Genomic DNA, 24,784 nt, shown 5'->3' with positions numbered 1-24,784 from the left:
CACAATAGTCACAAGATTGCCCTGTCGGCACAGTGCTTGATGGACACTGCAGGTAATGGTCTGCTATCTCGGTGGGCGTAGCAGGAGTCAAGTCTATTGTCTGGAGCTGGGCGGTCACAGGTGAGTGCAGCAATCAGTTCCTTCCCTAAGGAAAGATGCTTAATCCTTAAAGAAATGCCAACGTTGGGAGGGGGAGGGAAGTCAGTTACAGGAGGTTACCAGAGAAGCACAATAAAATGCAGATTTTAAGTCCTTGCCTTTGGTATTGATTAAGAGTTTCTAGAGAGAAGATCATCTTTCTTCTTCCTGGTACAGAAAGGGAGGCACCTTTACAGATAGAGATTTACCTTACAAATGTAAATATGTCCTAACAAAGGGCAAGTTCCATTCCTCAGAGCCTCCTTCCCTGTCCCAGTTTATCAAAAGCAATCAGCCTCAAATAATCCTGATGCCAAAGAGACATATCTTGGGGTGGCCAATTTCAGGTCCCCACAGTAGCCAAGAGGTAGACCAGCAAGACAAGACTCTGCTGTCATGGGGCTTACCTTCCAGCAGAAGGAGAACTACATGAACATGCACACAAACAAGGCCAGGTTAGACAAGGCTCCGAAGTCTTCAGGCACAATTCCACAATGCCAAAAGTCCCGGAAAGCATAAGGTTGTTTTTTCATGCTTTGGAGCCCAAACTCATTAGGTGACAAAGCCTAACCTGAAGTAGCATGAGGCTATTTATTACCCTGATTCACACTTAGTGTGAATTTTCATACTTTTCACTCTAGAAATATTAATGTTTAATTATAAGTGATACACCAGGCCTTTCTCTGTAGTTATGTAATATAGAGTGATGCAGGGTTGGTGAGCCGAGGAGTAGAAAGAAAGATTTCTTAGACTCTCAAGATCTGGCAGGAGTGCTCTTTTATTTAGAGAATAGTGTGGAATAGCATGGGGACAGGACCCATGGGCAGGCAGAGCTGGTGCGTGGGGACAAGACCCACGGGCAGTCAGAGCTCCTGCTGCTGCCCTGAGTTGAGGGTTAGGGCTAATTTTATAAGGCATGGGTATGTGAGTCATTTCTTTACAAGATAAAGGAAACAACATGAAAAAAAAGTTAAAATGGTACCAGTGCAGGTGGGGTCTGGTCATTGGGTGATCCCACGACTTTTAGACAAGAATCAAATCGGATTAAGTAAAGGTTAGAAAGGTTAGAAGCCACCACCCTAAATCAGTTACATGAGATTGCCAGACAGCAACCAACTTAAGTTCTTGCCTCTGTCATTAAGAGTTTCTAGAGATAAGGCCATCCCCCTTCTTCCTGGCACAGAGAGGGAGGCATCTTTACAGATAGAGGTTTCCCTTAGAAATGTAAATCTTTCCCAATAAAGAGACAAGCAAGCAAATTCCACTCCTTGGAGCCTGCTTCTCATCTGTAGTTTTAAAAGTAACCAGCCTATAAGTCCTTATCACAAACCGTTTTAAAATTAAGCAGCCTAAAAATCCTCATCATAGAGTATATGCAGTATATAGAGTTATATAATATAGGGTATATATCTTCCTCTCTAAAATTGAAGAAATTCTGAATTCCAAAACATATCTGGCCCTAAGGTTGGAAAAAAGATTATGGACCTGTAAGTGCTACACAGAGAATTCAAATATTCAATGGAATAGGTGGCTACACCTTGAGGGGTTAGGGAAGGTAAGTGACATTTAAGCTCAGTTCTGAATGACCAAAAAAAGGCATTCATACAAAGATCAGGGGGAGAGCATTCCAAGCAGAGGCAACAGCTAATGCAAAGATGAACACAAAGAGAACACTGTGGCTGAAACATATTGGGCCGGAAAAAGAATGCTCTAAATTGTTGGGAAACTTCATGCAGTCAGGAAGATAATGAATCTGCTGCTACATCCTTTGATGAATATGGCGTAGTGACCATGTGTGTGATGGCTGTCAACAACTAGGAGACCCAGAGGGAAGTCTTCCCGGGTGGGAAAGCATGTGGGGGGATACTGTAGATAAAGAAAACATAAAGCTGTATGGGGCTGAAAACGCAGACTAAGATGTATGAGCTGAAGAATTGGTTTGGGGAAAAGTACAGAAAGGGTTCGGACTAGGTGGATTAGATGGATTCAAGATTCTAACTGGGACTGGGTTGAAAGATAGTCTAGGGTGACCAAAGATCTGGGTCTTGAATGAAAATCTCTGGTTAAAGACCAGTCTGCAATGTGTGATCTGGGCTTTTGGGTCTGAAATAGGTTAGACATAGACAAAGGATAGTAGCAAAGGCTGAAATGATGAAAAATGTTTTTGCTTCTCTGTTTATGCCTCTCTGGGCTTGTGCTTCTCAGCAGCTCTGTCTCGGAATGTCTGTCTCCTAGCATTTCTGTCTCCTAGTGACTTTCCACATCCATATCTCTGTGATCCTGCCTGACGTCTCTGTTCCTCTCTCTCTCTGCCTCAACACATTTCTCTCTATGTGGCTCTCAGAATCTCCATCTTTGGATAGCCATGTCTGTGTCCCAGAAGCTGCAGCTCTGTCTCTTCCTTTGTGTCCGTACTGAAATTCTCTCTTCCCAACTGAACAGTGCCCTCCTGGAAGGCAATGAACCTATTATTCCTCTGGGTATCCCCAGTGCCCCCTACAGAGCCTGGCATATAGGAGTCTCTAGGATATGTTTATACTTGAATGAAGGCTTTTTCTGAGGAGTAAGGAACCCACTCAATCTCCTATCCCCCTTTCCCCGCTCCCCGGAGTTGGCCACCTGGCCAAAGGCCAGCTAGAGAGTGGAGCGGAGGGCGGGGCGGTATTGTGCTGCCGCTATTGGGTTCTTCCCCAGGTGAAATAACAAACAACACTCTTGGGGCACTTTGCTAGGGCCTTGGCCTCTGGGCAGGGGACCGGAGCCACAGACACTTGCCAGAACAACCCGAGCTGCGGATCACCCGCCTCGCCGGCCCCGCCCCGCGGCTCCGCCCGGGCCAATCAGCGAGCGCCCCAAGGCCCCGCTTGTGGAGAGCCCCGCGCAAGATGGCTGCCACGAGTCGGAGCGTGAAGGTAGCCGGGTTTTCTCCCCTGCTGCTCGCTCGGCTACACTGGCTAGGACCGCGCGGCGGTGGGACTAGGGGGAAGGATTGGTGCTGGGAGAAAGCGTCACGCTTATCTAGGCCTGGTATTGCGGCGGTTGGGCTCTGGAGGTGAAGGGCAGCTCTCCGCGGCATATGTATGTGGAGTGACTGGGTCGGCCGCCTGGAGATGAGACACCCATCGGTAAGGAGAGGAGACGCACCTGGGTCACTCTGCAGGGGTGACCAGAAACCTCCCTCACAGAGGCCTGGAGAACCGGCAGATGAAAGGGTGGGAGTGGTCTGCACAGTGTAACCCTTGACTGTGCCCCTCTTCACAGGGCCTGGTTGCCGTCATAACCGGAGGAGCCTCGGGCTTAGGCCTGGCCACGGCGGAGCGACTGGTGGGGCAGGGGGCCACTGCTGTGCTTCTAGACCTGCCCAACTCGGATGGGGAGACCCAGGCCAAGAAGTTAGGGAAGAGCTGCGCCTTCGCCCCAGCCGACGTAAGTGGAGTCACTTCGTGTGCATAGGTCACGGACACCGGCCTGGGAACCCGTGGGGTGCTCTCTCATAAGAGTGTGGGCAATGGACCCATTTCCCTGTCCGTTTTGGCTTGAACCGTCGGTCAAGCACTGTGGGGGCACCTGCGATAAGGAATCTCTAAAGCTGGGATTCACAACCGTGGGGATGGGACATATCAGAATCTCCTGGAGAGGGTGTGTATAGTTTGGAAATGCATATTATGCCCTGTAATTTTATGTTTACAAAGTCAAAACACTTTTCATGAAATAAACTACAGAAAGTAAAGCTTTATGAAATCATCTTAGCAGGTAGGGTTAGGAAAAGCTAGTTTATCTTTATATCTAATTCTCAAAACTGCTTTGATCGACAGCAATTGAGAATCTCCAGGGGTATGTGAGTTTATCAAAACAGGGTATAGATTTGAAAACTGTTTTGAAACACTGCTCTGTAGTACCTAACATTTTCACCTTTGCCCCACTCTGGAGTTTTCTCTCTTGGCCTCTCCTTTGCTTACATAATTCTGTTGTCACTCAAACACTGGACCACCCCTCCCCTCCCCCCGGGTTTAGTGGTCAGTGTATGTGCTGGGAGGTGAAAACCTCCACTTTTCCCTTTGAAGGTGACCTCAGAGAAGGACGTGCAAGCAGCCCTGACTCTAGCAAAAGAAAAGTTTGGCCGTGTGGATGTGGCAGTCAACTGTGCAGGCATTGCAGTGGCCATCAAGACATACAACTTAAAGAAGAGCCGGGCCCATACCTTGGATGACTTCCAGCGAGTTCTCAATGTAAGGCCTTGGACGTTCTCCAGGGTAGGAGTAAGGTATCAGGCTGTGGGTGCCCCCAAGGGCTTTTAGGGGACAAAAGTCTGCCTTTGCTTTAGGTCTTACGCTATGGCTCTACTTGTCCTCCAGGTGAATCTCGTAGGCACCTTCAATGTGATCCGCCTGGTGGCTGGTGAGATGGGCCAGAATGAACCAGATCAGGGAGGCCAGCGTGGAGTTATCATCAACACTGCCAGCGTGGCTGCCTTTGAGGGCCAGGTGTGTGGGCAGGGTCAAGGCTAGTGCCTTCTTGATGACTTGTTGGGGCCTTCCTACCTATGACTTCTCCTCCTTCTCCAGGTTGGACAAGCTGCATACTCTGCTTCCAAGGGGGGCATAGTGGGCATGACACTGCCCATTGCTCGGGATCTGGCGCCCATGGGCATCCGGGTGATGACCATTGCTCCAGGTAGACATATCCCTTCCCTGCCACACCTGGGATTGGGTGAGATTCATGGGCAATAGAGAGGGGAAAGTATTCACCACCTGAGCAGCAGTAGCCTTCCATCTCTGGACATATGGAAGCACCCAAGTAGGGCTAAGGTGAGGAGGGACCGGGTAAATGTGGAAGCAATGGTGGTCCTCTGACTCTGGCTGTCTTGTCTAGGCCTATTTGGCACCCCACTGCTGACCAGCCTCCCAGAGAAAGTGCGCAACTTCCTGGCCAGCCAGGTGCCCTTCCCGAGCCGACTGGGTGACCCTGCTGAGTATGCTCATCTGGTACAGGCCATCATTGAGAACCCATTCATCAATGGAGAGGTCATCCGGCTGGATGGGGCCATCCGCATGCAGCCTTAAAGAGGGCAGAGAAAACACATGGTCCTCTGCTCCTCCTTCCACTGGAGTATTATACTCCAGCTTGGGAGGAAGCCCAGTAGCCATTTTGTAACTGCCCACCAGTCACCCTCTGTGCCTAATAAAGTGTCTATTTCTCATAGGGAGTGGGCAGTGCTGTGTGCTGAAGGAACTGGCATGGGGAAGAAAGGTGATTGGGTGAAGACTCTGACAGGGTTGGATGCTCAGAGCCCAGGGGTAGGGTGGGAAAGGCAGTACCTCACACCTTTTGTGTCCTTTTATAACACATGACCTTGATTTTAGTGAATAACTTTATTACCTAGGGTCGAAGGTGGGGATATTGGCTCAGCTCTCTTCTTCTGGGGAATGGATTGGGGAAGGGGGTCTGCAGCATTTTCCTCTCTTACTCCTGGCCTCTGTGAGCTTGATGAGGGAGAAGGGAGAGATGACCATCCTGAGCTCAGCGGCTGCTGGTGTTGAACTGTAGGTGATATTGGGCTGTAGGTTGATTGGTGTAGATTATTGAATTCAGATAATTCTGCCTGTGAAAGAAGTCCAGAGGCCTCAGCTGATGGGCTTTCCCTCTTTCCCTGTCCCTTGCCATCCCCCCTCCCTTTGGCATTTATTCCTGCTGCCACCCCAGAACTCACTGGGCATTTTGCTCCTTAGCCAGCTGCTGGTTGAAGGAACCCAGCCCCCTCCGAAATTCAGCACACAGTTCCCTCTCCTGCTCTTCTAGCTCCATTGCTGCCTGGGCTGAGCGCATGGCCTGGCTTTCCCATTCAGCATCCAGTGCTTGTTCAGCCTGGTGCTGTGCCTCCTTTTCAGAGTGTTGTGCCTCTTGGACTCTCCTGATGGCAGGTTGCTGCTCTGGAATCATACCTTTCCAGCAATAGGGCAGGACCCAGTGGGGAGCCATAGGGTGTTGGGCGACCTGGGGATTCTCAGTCAGCAGGTCTCTCGTGATCTGGTTCTGGATCTCCATGAGGTTGGCCTCCTGTTCGCACTGAGGCTCACAGTGCTGCCGCTCAGCCAGCTCAGCTGCCTGGTGGGCCCCCGAATGTGAGCATTTCGGTGCCCAATCTCAGGGAAGTCTCAGTCACAGGGGAGGGGGGACATGGCCCTACTCTCCTCCATCTCAAGGAGAGAAGGAACAGATATTGCATGGCCTGTGAATGACCTAAGGTGGAGGAAGGGGTGGAATGGGCAGGGAACTTCCCTGCCTTCTGGAAGCCCTTAGACTGAGAGGCTGGAGAAGGGAGGGCAGTGTTCTCAAGTCATCCTGAGTCTGGAGGTGGGGAAGGGCATCTTCTGCCCTTAGAGGACCCTTAGGTGAAGGGGGAGGTCCTCAGGTAGACAAGAAGGCTGGTGTTGATTCGAGAAGTGTTGTGAGGGGAAAGATGTGGCCACGGTTCCCCAGGACTTTGTTCAGGGGGTTTGGGAGAGCCCAGTGTACTAGATCCATCCTACCTGGGCTTTGTTGGCTTTGGTCATGGCGGACATCATGGCCACGCGACAGGACTCCTCCAGCTTGGCCAGCTGGGTGGCCCGCATGTCCATGGCTAGGCGAAGCTGGTCACTGAGCATATCTACACAGAAAAATATGGCCAGGGCACTGTATTGGCCTGCTTCATTCCTGGTTCACTCATTCAGCCATTTGTTCAACAAACTTTGGGGATGTGTGTATATGTACGTTGGTGGTGGGTAATGCCTAATTGTAGGGATGTGGAAGGAGCTACTCTTTGGGGCTAGGGATAGCCAAAGTGGCAACAACAAGGACTTCTGAAGTGCCTAACTGAAAGATGCCTCCAATGGCCTGGGTCCCAGTGCCAGCTCTGTTGCTTCTGAGCTGTGTGACCTTGGGGAAATCATTTCATCTCTCTGAGGCTCAGTCTAAGGGCTATGTGTTGGGCTCTGAGGACACCACAGACTTAGATCCTGTCCTCGGAGAGCTCCCTGTCTAGTGGAGGAGACAGATCAAACACAGATCATCATATCACAGTGCGGTAAGGGCAGTGACAGAGATTTGTACAGGGCATTATGAGAGCTTTGGGTGGTGGGTGAGAGCAAGGCTTCCAGGAGGAGGTGACCCTTGCCATATGTGTTGTATATAGGCAGAAAAAGCAAAGGGCACTCCAGGCTGTGGGCACAGTATGAACAAAGGTATTGACACTTTGTTTCAATCCAGCCACAGTGGTCTCCTTGCTGTTTCTAGAACATGTCAGACCCTCCTGCCTCAGGGATTTGCAAGAGATGTTAGTCTTGGCTCATGCTGTCTTGCTTCACTCAAGTCTTTGCCCAAATGTTACCATGTCAGTGAGGCCTTCCCTGTCTCTCCTACCTAAAGTTGCAACCTGCCTGCCCCTAACATTTATCCCCCCTTCCTTGATTTATTTTCTCCCTAGCGTTTGTCACCATCCAATATACTCTACATTTTACTTAATTATTTTGTCTCCTGCTTGTCCCTTTCCTCGTAGAGGGTAACCTTTGTGAGGGCAGGGATTTTTGTCTGTTTTATTCACTACCATGCCCCAGCACCTAGATCAGAACCTGGCACATAGTTAGGTGCTCAATAAATATTTGTCATGTGAATGAAGGAAAGCAAGATACAGCATGCTCTGTATCTTAAACTACAAATAGCCTGCTCTTGCTGGAGCATAAAATGCAAGTGGCTAGAGAGCTTTGCAGGGGCCAGACTAAGGGCCAGAAACTTGACTTGAAGGTGGTGGGGAACACGGAAGGATTGAAAGCAAGGGGGTGAGATGGGTAGATTTGCATTTTAGAAGGCTCCTTCTGGTGGCCAGTATAGAGGTCAGGCTGGTGGGAGACAATGGAGGTAGGGAAGCCATGTTGGAGGCTATTGTAGTAGGCCAATTGGGAGAGCTCAAACCAGGCTGGTGATGGAAAGGATGGAGGGGAAATATATAGGAGGTTACATCAGCCTGCTTCATTGATGGATTGGATGAGGGAGTAAGGGAGAGAAGATGCAGTGATGCTTCCCAGGGTCCTGGCTTGGAGGGCTGGGTGCGTGGTGTGACCACCACCAGAAGTAGAAGATACAGAATGAAAAGCAGGTTAGGGGCACTGATGAATTCTGTTAAGGAAGCTGAGTTGGAGGTGCTCAGCAGGCATATGGATATCTGATTCTGTAGGTAGAGAGTCCTTAACACAGAGGTGGTGACGTGGTAGCTGAAACCAGAATGAGGGCCAAGGGCACCTGAGGTAAGTATGCAGGGTAGGGAAAGCAGTGTGCCAGGGACAAAGTCTCAAGAAGGAAGGAGTAGGAAGAAGAGAAACCCACAAAGGGCAGACAGAGAAGGAATGGTCAGAGAGCTATGAGCAGAATGTGCTGTCATAGAAGCCAAGGAGGAGAAAGGTTCAAGAAGGAAGATGTGGTCAGAGTCAAGTGTAGCAAGAAAGGTCTGGTCAAGGAGAAAAGACTAAACAGAACCTTTTGTACCTGATGACACAAAGGGCATTGTTGATTTTAGCAAGAGTAGTGTCAGTGAAGTTGTGTGGGGAGAAATGAGATCTCAGGGAGTTGAGGTGTGACTGGAAAGTTAGGAAGAAAAGACAGCAAGTAGAAACAGAGTTTTCAAAAAGTAGGCTATAAAGGAAACCAGAGGAATCACAGGGTGGAGGGAGGCTTTTGTTTTTTCAAGATGGGTTAGATGTAAGCATCTTTGCAGCCTGCACGGAAAGGGCCAGTGGAAGGGGAAATGTTGAGAACACAGAGGGAGGATACCTGAGGGAGCACAGCCGGGGGTGGGGAGGGAGAATGGGGTCCAGAGCATAGGCTGAAGGCTTGGCTTTGAAGAGGAACAGGGACATGGACTTCAGAGACTGGAGAGCAGGGGGGAAGGGAGGATAGGGGTGCATTGTTTCATTTCACCCTTCACAGCAACCCAGAGAGGAAAAGATCAGCCCCATTTTTCAGATGGGGACACCAAGAAGTCCAGAGGTGAAGTAAAATGCCCAAGGTTACACAGCTGGCAAGTAGTAGGTTGGGATTTGACTCCGGGTATCTCAAGGAATCAACATATGCTTCTTCCATTACACACAGACTCTCCCTCAGCATTCTGTTGTCCCTGTTGCCTTGTTCTACCTTCTTGTACACCTGCCTACTGCCATTGGGCCACTGGCCCCACAATGCCACTGCAACTGCTCTGACAGAAAGCACCAAACACTCCTAATTTCCAAATTCAATAGACAGGTTTCTCTTCCTATATGAACTTCTCCAGAGCATTTGACATTACTCACGACTCCCTCTCTGAAACTCCTCCCTTGGCCTCTGAGTCCCCACTTTCTCATGGACTGAGAGAAGGCAAGTACGGTGTAGTGATCAAGAGCATGGTCTCTGGAGCCAGCCTGCCTGAGTTCACTTCCCACCTCCATCACTCACTAGCTATATGACTTTGGGCAAGTTATTTAACATCTCTGTTCTTCAGTTTCCTGGAGTGAAAATGGAGATAATACTGGTAATTGCCTCATAGGGTTGTTGCCAGGATTAAGTTAGTTAATACATGGCAGAAAGCTTAGCACAGTGCCTGGTACACAGCAAGTGCTTAATAAAGGTTAGCTGGTATTATTATTATTTTATGCATCTTTTTCCTACCTCCCTGATCCCTTCTTAGTCTTTATTATGGACTCCTTTTCCTCTACTCATTTGTTCACTCAGGATACATTTACTGGGCATCTTCCATGTCCCAGGCACTGTGTAAGTCACCAGGTTGTAGTGGTTAATAAGACAGCTCTGGCCTTTGCCCTCACAGAGTGCACCATTTGCTCACCCTTTCCCCAGGCTCCAGGCTTAGCATTCTGTTGATTTGCACATCCCCCCCAGGGCTCTCAGATCTCTCCCTGCAGCCCTGAGCAGCCCCAGAACTTCAGGATCATATAGCTACGTGGCTGCCTGGCGGCCACCTTCCTCTTGGCCGCAATAGTCTACCTGATCTCCTTGCTTCCTACCACTCTTCCCCTCACTCTACTTCAGCTATTCTGACTCCATTGTTATGCCTCAGACATGCCAGATGCCCTCTCTCCTGCCTCAGGGTCTTTACACTAGCTATTTCCTCTAACTGGACAGCTCTTCCCTCAGATCTTTGCACTGCTCACTCCCTTATTTTCAGATCTGTATTCAAATGCTACCTCAGTCAGGTTTCCCTTATGTAAAATTGCAGCTGTGCACCCCCTTCCAAAAGTCCCCATATCTTCTTTTGGTGCTTTGTTTTTCTCCCTAACAATTATCTTAAGGCACCTTATATATTTCACTATTTTATCTTGTTTACTGTCTGTCTGTCCCCATTAGAGAGCGTGAACCATGACAGTAAGGATTTTCTGTTTTGTTCACTGTTCCAGGCACAAAGTAGGTAGCTTAATATTTGCTGAATGTTGAAATGGTCTTGTCACTTCTCTGCTTAAAATCCTTAAGCAGCTACCCACTGCCTACACGATAAAGTCACAATTCCTTAGTTTGGTGTAGAAGGTCCTTGCTCATTTTCTCTTCCTCCAAGCCCTCAACACTAGGCTGCACAGCTACTGAACTGTTGACGCATCCTAAACATCCAGACCATTCACAGCTCCGGTGCTCTTCCTTTTGCTGCTCCCTCTGCCTAGAATGGCCTTTTCTTGTTCCCTCTCCTCACCCTAGCAAAATTGTATCCAAGTTTCCAAAATTGGTTCCTGACAGCTGACCTGTGCTACCTCCTGCCCTATCCCCCTTTCCTTGTGAGAATTGACCACTCCCATATTGATATTGCCTCCATGTCCTATATATATATATATATCTATATATATATATATACTTCTATCACAGTACCTGTCATAGTACCTAACACAGTGTTAAAGCATACATATTTGCTGATCAGTGACTTGTGCATGTATGTTTTCCTCTTACTCTAAACTGAGTTTTTGGAAGGCATGGTTCTGTGGGCTCCTGGAGGGCAGGGTGCCTGCCTTGTTTACTTTGGTCTTCACTTGTTCACTCAACAGTGGTTTATTGCACTCCTGACACTGTGGCAGGCACTGTACTAGGCAACTGGGATACAGGGGTGGAAACGAGAGATGTGGTTCATCTTCAGTGAGCTGACGTTTTAGACGGACATTCCACAAATACTTTCAGAATAAATTACTTCTATGATAAGTGGTACAACAGAACAGGGCACTATAATAGGGACGATTTGAAAGGTGAGCAGTGTGAGTAGATAAGAGATGATCCTTGCCCTTGAAGGGCTTACTCTAATGGAAGAGGAGGACATGGCCACAGATAATGTCATAGTAATAATAGCTACTGGTTATTGAGCACTGACAGTTTTGCTTTACGTACAGTATCTCATTTCATTCTCATATGGGAAATATATTTCCCATACTCTATATAGTGTGGATTATTATCCCTATTTTAAAGATGAGAAAACTGGAGCACAGAGAGGAAAATTCATTTGCCAAAACCAGCTTAGTAAGCGGCAGAGCTGTTAGGCTTGTCTTTACTGTCCTGCCACCAGGTAATGGAGTGCCAGGCTGATCGGGATAATGGCTATACTGTCAGTTACTAAAGGAAGTCAGGGAGGTTGGGGTCTGCTCAGTCTAACCTTTCAGCAGCAGCCCTTCGGGTAATTGGACCTCCCCACACAATTCTGGTGTCCTGGGTGCTGTACCCGGCTCAGGACAACTCCCTGCCAGGCCTTAGGTCTCAACCTGGAGGGCCCGGCTGCTCACCTGCACACTCCTCGTCAGCCTTGGCTTGCTGTTGCTCCTGCAGCTGCCTCTCCAGGCTGTACCTGAACTGTTCCTGCTGCATTCTCAGGCACGTGGCCCTGTACAGGTCCTCCCCAGAGAACCATTGCAGGCTGGCTGGGCCACAGTGGGGACCAATGTCACTGAGATGGGCTGGAAATTCATTCTGGAGTTGGTCTGGATCCCAAAGGTCAAATTCACACCTGTTCTTGAGCTGCTGCTTCTGCTCCCGATACTCCTGGACTTTCTTGGCCAGCCGACGTGTTCGTTCTGCCTGTTCCTTGTCTAGCAGCTGGGCTACCAGATCATACTGCACCTGGTTGGTACCTGGGGGTGGTGGGCAGGGACATGAAGAAGGCACCATGGGAAGGACAGAGTCCACTTGGCATGGCCTCTGCTCCCAAGGCCCATCTGGTTTGTCCTGCCACACCCCAGGACAGGCCCCACTCTGATGCCCTACCTCAGCCCACTCAGGCCCTTGCTTTCCCCCCTTGGCTGGCCCCTGGCCTTGGGTTTTTACCATAAGCCGCCTCCTTGCTCCGCTCTGTTGCTTCTCGAAGCTTTTGCTTTTCTACCTGGCTGTTCAGGGCTTCAACATCCATCTGATCCCAAAGAAATTAACTAAATCAGGGTAGGGGCTCAGCAGCAGGTCTTGAATGCTCTAACACAAACTGCTCAGAATTTACCTTCTTCAGAATCCTCCTATAGATCCCCAATACCTACTGGATAATGTTCCACCATCTGAGCATGATTTGTAAGCCCCTCAATGGTCTAGCCTCTGCCTCCTTCTCCAGCCTCATCTCATACCCTCTTTCCCTGTCCCACCCTCAGGAGCTCTGTGCCTACAGTTCCCTGCACATCTGAGGCTGTTTCGAACTGAGAGCCTTTGCTCCAGCTGCTCCCTCTACTTGGAATACTTTCCTCCTCTTTTTACCCAAACTCCTCTTCATCCTTCAAGACCCGCTTAGGCTTTACCTTCATGATCCCTTAGGCAGGTGCTACTCCTATAGAATCCAGGATCCACTGTCCACATTATACTGAAGTTTGCCTCTATTGATTATCTCCTCTACCAGACTGTGAGCCCATTAAGGGCAGAGACTAGGCCTTAGTCAGCTTTGTATCCCTACTGCCCAATTCAGTTCCCTGGGGGAACACTTGCCAACTAGATCTCAATCACACCACTGATCCCTGAGCAAGCTACTTGCTTGTGTCAGGCACTATGCTCTGGTTCCCAGAGCCATCACCATCAGTTAATACTCACTTCAACCCTTCCTTTATTTAGCCTCATTTTACAGAGTAGGAGCCTGGAGCACAGAGAAGACAGGTGACTCATCCAAAACCACACGTCCAGTAAATAGCAGACCTGGCCCTTGAGCATAGGTGTGGGGTCTTTTCCAGAATACCATGCTGCATCCCCCCTTTATCCACCCACCCAGCAATCTATTTTCTCTTAAACTATCAATATTTTCTCATTGTTTTGATTATAACTCATTTAAGACATTTCAAAATAGTGTAAAAGGGAATACAGTTTAGTGAAGAGTAAGTGTCCTTCCCATCTCAACCCCTCAGCCCAGTTAACAGTTTCTTAGGTAGCCTTCCAGAAAGAGTTTAGGCATGTGCAATACCAAATATTCTTTAAAAAAATTTTTTCTTTTAAAGATTGGCACCTGAGCTGACATCTGTTGCCAATCTTGTCTTTTTTTCTTCTTCTCCTCCCCAAAGCCCCCCAGTACATAGTTGTATATTCTAGTTGTTGGTCCTTCTGGCTCTGCTGTGTGGGACGCCACCTCAGCATGGCCTGATGAGCGGTGTCATGTCCGCGCCCAGGATCCAAACCAGCAAAACCCTGGCTGACGAAGCAGAGTGCACAAACTTAACCACTTGGCTACGAGGCTGGCCCCCTAAATATTCTTTGGACTTCTTTTGGCTCCATGTTGCCAGTCTCTCGAGAACCAGGCCACTTGGCCCAGAGCTGACTGGAGAAGAGTCAGCTGTCACCAGCTCCTCTTCCCCTGAACCCCCAGGCCCCTTCCCAGGCCCTTCCTACCCCTAGGGCTGGGTGTCTTCTACCCTCCTCCATCCTCTCCAGCCCTAGGGCTGCTCGGATCAGGGAAGGGATGTAATGGGCACTGCCACATTCTCTAGGTGCAAGAGTGAGGTGGCCCCCGGCCCTGAGAAAGTCCATGCTGCCCACTCACCCCCATGAGTCTGGTCCGCACATTGAAGATTTGGCTCTGTCGCTCCTTTTCTTGATTTCTTCTAGCCTCCATGGCTGCTACCTCCTTGGGATCTGGTGACAGGTCTACCTTATACATCTGGAGCAAGAGTGAGGTGGAATGGCCAATCAGTGCTGACCATCATCCTTGACTACACTGCCACCCCCTTTCCTTTCTCCCCACAGTATCTCACCAGTTATTGATTCCTACTGATTTTACTTCCTAATGTATTTCATATCTGTGGTCCTCCATCTCTACTGTCACCACTCTAATTCAGGCCTCACAATCTGGTGCCAGACAGTATTCTCAGGAGCCTCACTGGCCTCCCTTGCTCCAGTGTTACCCTGTCTACTTCTTTCACTGCCCTTGCTACCAGAGCGGCTTTAAAGCAAATGGCTCCCCAGCATTTACAAGATAAAGTCCACCACCCCTCTGCCAGATTTAAAAGAGTCTTCATAATCTGACCCCTGCTCACCTTTCCACGTCTCAAACTCATTTACAACCCTCCCCCTTTCACATTATGCTCTATTCAGTTTTCCCCATTTCAGTAAACAGCACTACCATTCCCCCTTTATTTTTATTACTTACTCTCTAGTCAAATGAAAGGTTAAAGGGCTTAAATTTGCCTGTGTTCCTTCATATTTTGGAAAGCCCACTTTTGGCAGGTAAGCCAGCCAAAGCCACAGCCAAAAACACTTTTGCAGACATAAATCTGATCATGTCTCTCACCTGCTTAAAATCCTGGCTTCCCAGTGCACTTCGAATCAGATCCAAACTCCTTGCCATTTGGGCATTCAAGATCCGGTTCCTGCATCTCTCTCCTATTCATCTCATGCCCTGTCTCCCTTGCTTAAGTGCTCCAGGCACGCTGGCCTCCTATCGAGTCCTCCAACACAACAACTGTCCCCACCTCAGGGCCTTTGTACAAGGTGTTCCTTTGTTCAGAACACCATTCCTCAATTCCTCCTATAGCTAGTTTAGTCTTTTTTTTTTTTTTAAACATTTTGTGACTGTGAAATATTTGATACAGACTGCAGAATATATATTACCCATGTGTAAGTTAGGAAGCATGATAAGATGGAGACCTGTGAACCAGCTCCTCAACTTAAGAAATAGAACATGATCAATACTATTGAAGTGCCTTCTCTCTCATCCTTACCTTAAGAGATAACCATTATCCAAAATGTTACCATCCCCTTACTAATGCGAATTAAAATACTGTGTGTGTGTACAATTCCCTGGACATTATTTTTAAACATTTTCTTGTTTTGGAACTTTATAAAGTATCATGCAGTATGTATTCTTCTGCATCTTGCTTTTTTCACTCATGTTCATCCTATCACTTAACAAGTATTTGTGGAATGTCTACTGTCAGACACTCCTTTAAGCATTTGAGAGACACCAAGGAGCAAAAGTGACAAAAATTTGAGTCCTTATGGAGGTTACTTTCTAGTGGGGGCAGACAGACAATAAAGAGTACACTAAATAATTTGTAAAAAGATAATAAGTGCTATGGGAAAGAAATATAGAGCAGGATAAGGGGAACTGGAAGTGCCAAGGAAATGGGGGGAGCGTTGCAATTTTAAATATGGAAGTCGGGGAGGCATAACTGAGAAGGTAATATTTGAGCAAATACTTGAAGAAGGTGGGAATCAGCTATGCAGATATCTAGGAGGAGAGTACTCCAGACGTCAAGTGCAAAAGGCCTTAAGGTGGACATGAGAGGCACACGTTCAAGGGAACAGCAGGGAGGCAAGTGTGTGAGTGAAGGAGAGGTAGGTAGGAAATGACATTAGAGAGATAAAGGGGGACAGGCAGAGCATGTAGGACTTTGCAGACCATTGTAAAGGCTGTGGCTTTTACTTGGAGAGAAATAGGCAGCCACTGAAGGGTTTTGAGCAGTGGGAGCAATGAGTTCTGCCTTTGATTTTTAAAGGCTCACTCCGGCTGCTGTGTTAAGTAGATTGGGAGTAGGGGAGGCAAGGCTAGAAGCAGGGAGACCAGACAGGAGGCTATTGCAGTCATCCAGGCAAGAGATGGTGGTGACTCACACCAGATTAGTAGCAGCAGAAGTGGTCAGATTCTGGATATATTTTGAAGTCAGAGCTGACAGGACTTCCTGGTGGATTGAATGTGTAGTGTGAGAGCAGTATCAAGAATGACTTCAAGGATTTGGGCTGGGGCAATCAGAGGGATGGGGTTGCTATCAACTGAATAGTCTGTATAGGGAGGACAGTATGGGATGGGACGAGGATCAGGAGATCAGTTTTGGAAGTGTTGAGTTTGAGAGGTCTATTAGATATTCATTGATAGCATACAGATGGTATGGTAAATTTTATTATTATTCAGAAAGATTTGCTGCTCTTCCCTACAGAAGGATTATACATCCTTATCTCATTGCCCTCAAGATTAGCCATGTGATTTGCTTTGCCCACTGCAATGTGAGAAATGATATGAGCCATTCCCAAGCAGAACTAAGAGCCATTGTGTGATAGCCACTTTTTCTCTTCATTATGCTATGAGACTGGCAATGTCCCAGGTAAGGGCTGCTCCTTCAGCCTTGGTCCTGGAATGATGACACAGAGCAGAGATGCAGCCAACCCACAATGGAAAAGAAGAATGAGTGAGAAATCTTTGTTTTTATAAGCTGCTGAGATTTTTGGGTTGTTTGTAACTTTAGTATAATTTAGCCTATCCTGGCTGATACAAAGGAATTTAAAGCTCTGAGGCTGTAAGAGATCTCTGAGGGAATGGGTGCAGATGGATAAGAATGCCCTAGGGGAGACAGGATGAGGAGGAGCCAGCACTGGAGGCTAAGGAGGAGTGGCTGGTAGGGTGGGAGAAAAACCAGGAGTGTGGTGTCTGAGAAGCCAAGTGAAGAAAGTGCTTTTGGGAGGAGAGAGTGAGCAACTGATGGTTATGTAAGATGAAGACTGAGAACTGACTGATTTAGTAACATGAGGGTTGCTGATGACCCTGACAAGAACAGTTTTGGTGGAGCTGTGGGGATGAAATCCTGATTGAGGTGGGTTCAAGAGAGACTAGAACTCTGCAGCACAAACAACCCAGTTTATTGTCTCTTACCTGCAAGAGAAAAAAGAGGGAGGAGGAACTTGTAGATTAAAAGAGACATATATACAGGTGGGAAAGTTTCTCTAGCATACATCTAGGAGGAGAAGGGCTGGCTCATAGGGCATAAGCATATTTAACTATACGAGATAATGCTAAGTTGTTTTCCAAGGAGATTGTACCAATTCACGCTTTCACCATTATGTATAAAAACTCCAGTCACTCTACATCTTCACCAACGCTTGGTATTGCAGACGTTTTTGCCAGCTTTTGGGTATGAAATTATAATTATCGATTTTAATTGGAATTTTCCTTATTGCTAATGAGGTTGCACATCTTTTCACGTGTGTTTTGGCCGTTTTTGTTTGCTCTTTTGTGAAGTGCCCATTCATATCTTTTGTTCATTAAAAAAAATCAGGTTGTTGTTTGTCCTTTATTAATTTTAGGATTTCCTTATGTATTCTATACATTAATCATTTCTTAGTTTAAATGTGGCAAACATCTCCAGTTTGTGGCTTGTCTTTTCACTTTATTATTATGTGATAATAATTTTATGGTAACAATTGATACATACAAAGGAATATGGTTAAGGCACATGTAAGTTATGAAGCACAACAACCAAATGAGCACCTGTGAACCCTTCACAGAATCCAGAAAATAGAACATTATCAATACTTTAGAAGCTTTCTGTGTGCACTTGCCCATCTTTTCCCTTTCTTTATGTTGTAATTTGGATGAATTTGAATGCAGTCAAATTTACCAATGTTTCCCTTTAGGCTTGGAAGTTATTATTATTTAGGAAATCCCTTGAGGTCATAAAGATATTCTCCTAAAATTTCTAAAGATTTGCCTTTCTCATTTAAGTTTTTAATCCTTTTGGAATTGCATTTGGTATATGTTGTGAGGGGTAGGGATCCAATTAGATTTCCCCCCCAAGCTCCATCTCATCTTTTAAAATGGAACAGTAGTTCCTGTCAGTTATATGAGATTGTTGTCCTTTGGTTATTTTGTCTCCTCAGCCCGATTGTGACTGTTTCTCCCAGTTGAACTTCATTTGTGGCCCCTCTACTAGATCCCATAAACCAATCTTTCTCACTTTCCTGGACTTGTTCTAAGACTTTAAGACTCTTCCCAGCCTCCAGACATCATTTTAAAAATAGTTACAGGAATGGCTATGGCAACCACCAGACCCTTTCTATGTCTAAGTGTAAGCACCAACTCCAGCCTACTCATTCCATCTGTTACCACAATGTAAGGTCACTGAAGGGGAAGATTTGGCAGACATTTTAAACTTCTTGGACTGCTAAGACTTGGCCTTAGTAATGAGCAGGTATAAGGTGATGGGGGATGAGGGGATGGAGGAGAGGGACAGAATAGATGGGGAACAGAGAGGGGAAAGTGACAGAGGGTAGAGTTGAGGGGCAGAGGAGGAAAGAGGAAGGAGGGCAACAGGGCAGTTGATGGGGGTGGAGGACAGGGAGCAGAGAGAGAAGAGGAAAGTGCGAAACAAGCAATGGGGCAGAGGGGGATGGAGAGGAGGTCATGGGATGGGGGTGAGACATAGAGAAAAAGATGAAGCGGGGAGAAGGGAAGGAACATAGAAGCACAGAGGTGGAGAGCACTGGCTTAGGGACCCTGACTCCCAGGGATTCACACAAAATACCTTTCTCAGCAAGGAGTACCAATTTTGAAGCTCCCAGGTTGGGTCTAGATTCAAGTAGCCAACAAGTGGCTCAGGTCCAAGACTATTTTGGAGCTACAGTGGCAGTCTCGGAACTCTGCTTGAAGGAACAGAAGGGAGGCAGGGTATAGGGGCAGTACCTCTGGCCATAGCTTTCCCCACCCCGTATCCCTGTCGCTCCAGAGTACCCTCATCTCCATTCACACTCCATCCTCCTTTACACCCATCCCACCTCTACCTCCACCCGACTCCACCTCCAACCCTACTCCACAGCAAGGTCTGAGCTCGCCTAATACCGAATCCTCTCGTTGGCCCTTCTTTCCCGTACAGCCCTCCGCTCCCCGGGGTCCTTCCAATTCCTGACCCTGTTCTTGTCTGAGCCTTCCGGCCTGCTAGGCTAAAGCCACAGCCGAGCTCCCACCTTCCTCTTGTCCTGGAGGGCATATCCCTGCTGTGACTTCTGATTTGTCTCGGCAAGCGTGGGCTCCGGTGCCGCCTGCTTCCTCGGATCCCAAAAGTTATTGTGTCTTCCCGTCACCGCCTCGTCTACGACTTCGTAGGCTCTGGCCCCGGTTTGCGTTGCCATGCACATGAAAGGGGGCGGGGCCCAAACGTCTGTCGTTAGCTCGCTCCCTGGCAACGGATCAACAAAAGCTCTCGAAGGCCCCGCCCCTAGTTTCTGCCTGCGCCGGAAGCTGGGAATCCCGTTCGGCCTGGAGTCAGTCTCGCGAGGCTTGCCATCCGCCCGGCCTGCACTGCGGTGTTTCCCGCGCGGGCTACCCCAGTTCCCGGGCGTACGGCGCGGCCTTTGGTACCGTCGCCGGGGCCGCCGCAGTCATGGGTTTCCTGAAACTGATTGAGATCGAGAACTTTAAGTCGTACAAGGGTCGACAGATTATCGGACCATTTCAGAGGTTCACCGCCATCATTGGACCCAATGGCTCTGGTGAGATAAACCTGGCTGCGGCCCTGCTCACGTCCCGGCCTGGACCCCCTATCTGGCAGCAGAGTAGTACAACCCACCCGTGCAACCTGAAATGTCGCGAACCCAAACAGGTTCCTTTCCTCCTGAAGGGGTTCAGTCCGGACCCGATTTCCCCGCTCGGGTGATCTGACTCGAACCTCTTCCCCAGGTGTCAGTTGCCCACTCCCGCTCTTTGCGCGGCCCCCGTTCCGGCCGGAGTGGTACGAGCCGAACTGTGCGTTACCTCGCCCACTGCCCCCTCCCGCCAAAACTGGCGCGTCCCGACCCAGCTGCCTGCCGCTGGCCGCGCAGTTCTCTGCCGGACCAGCTGAATCCGGCTTCCCCGCCTTGTTTGAATCCTCCGAAAGATGTGGGACTGCTGGTAGCCCTCCGGTGGCCTCCGTTCCCAAGCGGTACACTTCTCCCTCAGCCCCGCGCCCCCTCCCGCCTCGGGTTGGTACGCTCCATTTCCTCCTTTTTTTTTTTCTTTTACTTTCCTCCGGAGGCGGCACTTTTGAATTGCGGACCCAGCGCTAGCGTCTCTAGAATGCTTGAGGTCTCGACCCTCCACCCCCATCTCAGAGGTGGGAATGCCTTGAACTCACCCGTTTGCTACCACTGAAACCGTTAATAGAACTCATTCGCTTGCCAAATTTATCGAATGCTTATTGTTTTTTATGAGGAATTATTTAAGGTACTGTGGAAACAGCAGAGAATAGAATAGGCCGTGCTTTCAGGGAACTTACATTCCAGAGGGGAAAGACGATAATAAACAAGGAGAAAATAAGATAATTTTCGTTTATGATAAGTGCCATGCGGGAAATTAGGTTGATGTGATAGATTGACTTGGGTGGGCATCTTTACAAAGAGTGGTCAGTAGTTAACAATATTGTATATTTGAAAGTTGCTGAGAGAAAAGATCTTAAAAGGTCTCATCACAACAAAAAAAAATTTAACCATGTAAGGTGATAGATGTTAACTAAACTTATTGTGGTGATCGTTTCACGATATGTATAAATATGGAATCGTTAGGTTGTACACCTGAAACTAGTACAATGTCAGTTATATCTCAGTAAAACGGGGGGGAAAATGTAAAAAATAAATAAATGAAAGGTAGTCAGGTAAGGCCTCTATTTCATATCTTAACTCCCCATCTCTAAATGATGCACCATGGATTCCTTCCATCCACCCCAACAAGCAGTCCATGTGGAATCCTACTGGGTTCCTCCACCTCAGGGATGTTCTAGCTAAATAATTTCCTAGCCTGAGGGGCTGCCCTCACTGAAATAACTCAAACTGATGACCTTCCCTTGAGTCTTGCCTGGGTTTGGCTCTCTATGTGGAGCAGGGTTTCTCAGCAGCAGCACTACTGACATTTCCAGCAAAATAATTCTTTACTGTGGGGTTGGTCCTGTGCATTATGGGATGTTTAGTGGCATCCGTGGCTTCTACCCACTAAATGACAGTGGCGCCCCCACCTCCCAGGTGTGACAACCAAAAATGTCTCCAGACATTGCCAGATGTCCCCTGAGTGGGGTAAAATTATTCCCCCTCTCCACCTCCTTTGACAACCACTAGCCTAAAGGTCTGATGCTTGGAGTGCCACTTCAGTTTCTTAGGATTTTGGTGTGGTGGCCCCTGTGGAAAGAGCCGGAATACACCTCTTGGCACTCAGTCCCCTCGTCGCGGATAGATTTGTATATGCAATTGTTCAGAAAAGGCCTTTGATCTGACTGCCCCCACTTCTCCCATTCTTCAGTGCCGACCTCCACAAGGCATTCCTTGATTCCCCTGAGTGAATTCTTCTCTGGCACACAGTAGACTCCTGGTACACATTTATTTTCTTCTGTTTTGTGTTCATGGTATATGTTTTTGTATCTTCATCTCTGGGCTATGAGTACCCCAAAGAAGACATTTCTTAAAATGTTTTATCAGTGTTTAACTCATAATACATGTTATAAAAATGTTTACAATATTGAATGATAGCGAATAGGGAGGTCTTTGGTTGTGAGATGTTCTTACTGTCCCTGGAAAGCATGGGAGAAGCGCAAAGGTTGGAAATGGGTGCCTAAAAGGCTGACTCCTGGTCTGTGTGATGTGCTAGTCCTGCTGTGGATGAGAGAGCTGGGTCTAGACCTGTTGTTAGGATAGAACTGCCATTTATTGAGTACCTACTATGTGTCAAGTCCTTTATTTATTGAGACCTTTTACATTTAAATTCTCACAGTGACCCTAGGAAGGAGACACCATTATCTCCTTTTATAGATGAGGAGACTAAGGCACAGAGAGTTGTGATCACTTGCATACTAACTGATTCTCAGAGCTAGGATCAGAACCCATGCCTGCCGTACTTCAAAGTCTGTGCTCCTGCCACTCCAACAGAGAACTATGTGCCAAGCATTGTTTCAGATGCTTTATTTATGAGTCATGGTTTTTCACATTTTCCTGATGAGGGAATGGAAGGTCAGCTGAGAAGTAGTGAAATTAAGATTAGAACCTGGTCTATTGGACTAGAACCCAAGCTCTTAATGCTGTCTTATACTCCCTCCATGGAAGGACCTGGGCTGCCATTTTTATAGCTGGGTACAAAGGTATTGGAAATCAGGTCCTCGGTTCAAGGTCATATAACATATTTGGGGAGAATCTTAAGATGGAATTGATAGAGATTGTCCCTCCGCCCCATCCCAGTCTAAATTAAAAAAAAATTTTTTTTTCTGAGTCTAAAATGAAGAAACTAAAGACTGTGATTCCACTACTGAAAAGATAACCACTGTTAATGTTAAAAATCTTATTTATTTGAATAGATAATACATGCACATGGTTTACAATTTTTAAAAAAATCCCAGGGGCCAGCCGGGTGGCACAGCAGTTTAGTGCGCATGTTCTGCTTTGGCGGCCTGGGGTTCGCTGGTTCAGATCCTGGGTGGGGACATGGCACCACGTGGCAAGCCATGCTGAGATAGGCATCCCACATATAAAGTGGAGGAACATGGGCAAGGATGTTAGCTCAGGGCCAGTCTTCCTCGGAAAAAAAGAGTAGGATTGGCAGCGGATGTTAGCTCAGGGCTAATCTTCCTTGAGAAAAAAAAAAAAAATTCCCAAAGGATATACAGTGAAAGAAGACTCCGTCCCTTCCCTGACCTACTTTCCTTCCTGGAAGCAACCACCGTTATACTGTTTACATTTTCATGTATTTTTTCCTATGACTTTTCTTCTCCCCAGGTTTTTATTATGAAAATTTTCAAACGTACGCATGTGCTTTGCTTAATCATTTGAAAGTAAATTGCAGACTTAATGACATTTTACCCCTGTATTACCAAAATACTGTTATCACAGCTAAGAAAATTAATTTCCTCGTGTCATCAGTTATCCAGTTTATAGTCAAGCTTCCCTCATTGCAACCCAAAATGTCTTTTGGAACCAGAAACTAATCAAAGTTCGTGCATTGCCTTTGCTTATGTCTCAGTAATCTGTTCTGGAGTGGTTCTCCCAACCTTTCTTTTTAGACGTTGACTTTTTGAAAAGACCAGGCTAATTGTCTTGTAGAACATCCCACATTCTGTGTTTGTCTTAAGGTTTCCTCATGGTGTCATTTACTGTGTTCCTCTAACTGCTGTATTTCCTGTAAACTGGAAAGTAGGTATAAAGGCTTGTTTAGATTCAGGTTAAATATTTTTGGCAAGATACTTCATAGATGATGCTGTGTGCTTCATATTGTATCACAATAGGAATGTGTCTTAAAAAATTATGGTACAATATATATAACATGAAATTTACCATGTTAACCATTTTTAAGCATACAGTTCAGTAGTGTTAAGTATATTCACATTGTTTTGCAACTGATCTCCTGAGCTTTTTCATTTTGCAAAACTGAAACTCCATACCCATTTAAACAACAGCTCCCTGTTTCCCCCTCCCCTCAGTTTTGTTTTTTTTTTTTTAACTTGGTTAAGATCAAATTATTGAGTTTTGTGTCTTGCTTGTTTCTCCTGTTGTGGGCATTTTCCTGTGTCATTAAAGGTAGAACAATCCATTCTCTGAATATACTGTTTCCTTATGGGATTCTAGTTTTTGGCTGCTATAAGTAATATGTGCAAAGGGACTGTTTTCCCTTTGCAAGCCTTTGACCTGGGGCTTTGGTTGGGCCCTGTCTTTATGGGGGCAAAGCAGTATTTTTTCCTCCTATTAGTCTGAGCACTGAGTGCTTAGGGAACATTCCTGTTCCTCTCAATGTTTCCTTAATTCCTTTTCCTCTCCCCTTCTTCCTCACTTCCCCTCCTCTGGTTTGTCCCTTCCTCCCTTAGGTAAGTCAAATCTTATGGATGCCATCAGCTTTGTGTTGGGTGAGAAAACCAGCAACCTGCGAGTAAAGACTCTGAGGGACCTGATCCATGGAGCTCCTGTGGGCAAGCCAGCTGCCAACCGGGCCTTTGTCAGCATGGTCTACTCTGAGGAGGGTGCTGAGGACCGCACCTTTGCCCGTGTCATTGTTGGTAAGTGAAGCTGGCCAGAAGGATCTCCTGGGTCCTGGGACGTGGCTAGACTAGTTGGCTGGGGTAGGAAGGAGGCCTGACCCTCAGCTGACTCATGCCTTGTCTTTTAGGGGGTTCCTCTGAGTACAAGATCAACAACAAAGTGGTCCAGCTACATGAGTACAGTGAAGAATTGGAGAAGTTGGGCATTCTTATCAAAGCTCGTAACTTCCTCGTCTTCCAGGTGGGCATTTTTAGTAATTATTGGCTGTCTGCTTCTTGCCAGTCCTTGTCCCATCCTCACTGGGCCTGTTCCATCTACATCCGGCTTTATCATCTTTCCCCTGAACTAATGTAGCAGCTTCCTCACTGGGCTTTCTGGCTCTAATCTGGCCCCTTCCACTTCATCCCCTAAGCCAATTCATCTTATGAGGACAGACGTCTGTTTCTTT

The 24,784-nt window shown here is 47.3% G+C and overlaps 3 protein-coding genes across 11 annotated transcripts in view; 2 read left to right on the top strand and 1 right to left on the bottom strand.

Moving 5' to 3' along the window:
* RIBC1 (RIB43A domain with coiled-coils 1) overlaps positions 1-19,520 on the bottom strand; it is a 38,333-nt gene extending 18,813 nt beyond the window's left edge. The window contains exons 1-8 of one of the 7 annotated variants that reach the window (XM_046672939.1): positions 19,318-19,520; positions 18,879-18,993; positions 14,129-14,245; positions 12,451-12,532; positions 11,913-12,257; positions 6,669-6,787; positions 5,849-6,243; positions 5,386-5,740 (exon numbers count right to left, since the gene is read on the bottom strand). In XM_046672939.1, coding sequence (XP_046528895.1) covers positions 5,659-5,740; positions 5,849-6,243; positions 6,669-6,787; positions 11,913-12,257; positions 12,451-12,532; positions 14,129-14,245 — 1,140 coding nt within the window. In that variant the 5' untranslated portion in view covers positions 18,879-18,993; positions 19,318-19,520 and the 3' untranslated portion in view covers positions 5,386-5,658. Of the gene's footprint in view, positions 1-5,385; positions 5,767-5,848; positions 6,244-6,668; positions 6,788-11,912; positions 12,258-12,450; positions 12,533-14,128; positions 14,246-14,875; positions 14,888-18,878; positions 18,994-19,317 lie in introns of those variants that run through there. The other 6 variants (XM_046672936.1, XM_046672941.1, XM_046672938.1 and 3 more) reach the window with 6 other exon arrangements.
* Positions 2,893-5,340, top strand: HSD17B10 (hydroxysteroid 17-beta dehydrogenase 10). 2 transcript variants are annotated; one of them, XM_046672944.1, is made up of 6 exons: positions 2,893-3,050; positions 3,400-3,564; positions 4,203-4,367; positions 4,494-4,622; positions 4,704-4,812; positions 5,011-5,340. In XM_046672944.1, exons 1-6 carry the CDS (start codon positions 3,024-3,026, stop codon positions 5,199-5,201), a joined length of 786 nt encoding a protein of 261 aa, XP_046528900.1. In that variant the 5' UTR covers positions 2,893-3,023; the 3' UTR covers positions 5,202-5,340. The 2 variants fall into 2 exon arrangements, with proteins under 2 accessions (XP_046528900.1, XP_046528899.1); XM_046672943.1 differs by lacking the exon at positions 2,893-3,050 and adding an exon at positions 3,057-3,263.
* Positions 19,521-19,714: 194 nt separating the features above from the next.
* The window catches only part of SMC1A (structural maintenance of chromosomes 1A), a 36,257-nt gene continuing 31,187 nt past the window's right edge, over positions 19,715-24,784 (top strand). The window contains exons 1-3 of one of the 2 annotated variants that reach the window (XM_046672933.1): positions 19,715-19,842; positions 24,165-24,353; positions 24,464-24,576. In XM_046672933.1, the coding sequence (XP_046528889.1) occupies positions 19,734-19,842; positions 24,165-24,353; positions 24,464-24,576 (411 nt within the window). In that variant the 5' untranslated portion in view covers positions 19,715-19,733. Of the gene's footprint in view, positions 19,843-20,392; positions 20,445-24,164; positions 24,354-24,463; positions 24,577-24,784 lie in introns of those variants that run through there. The other variant, XM_046672934.1, reaches the window with a different exon arrangement.

Source organism: Equus quagga, chromosome 10 (genome assembly GCF_021613505.1).
Source record: "Equus quagga isolate Etosha38 chromosome 10, UCLA_HA_Equagga_1.0, whole genome shotgun sequence".
NCBI lineage: Eukaryota > Metazoa > Chordata > Mammalia > Perissodactyla > Equidae > Equus > Equus quagga.
This window is presented reverse-complemented; position numbering and strand designations above follow the sequence as displayed.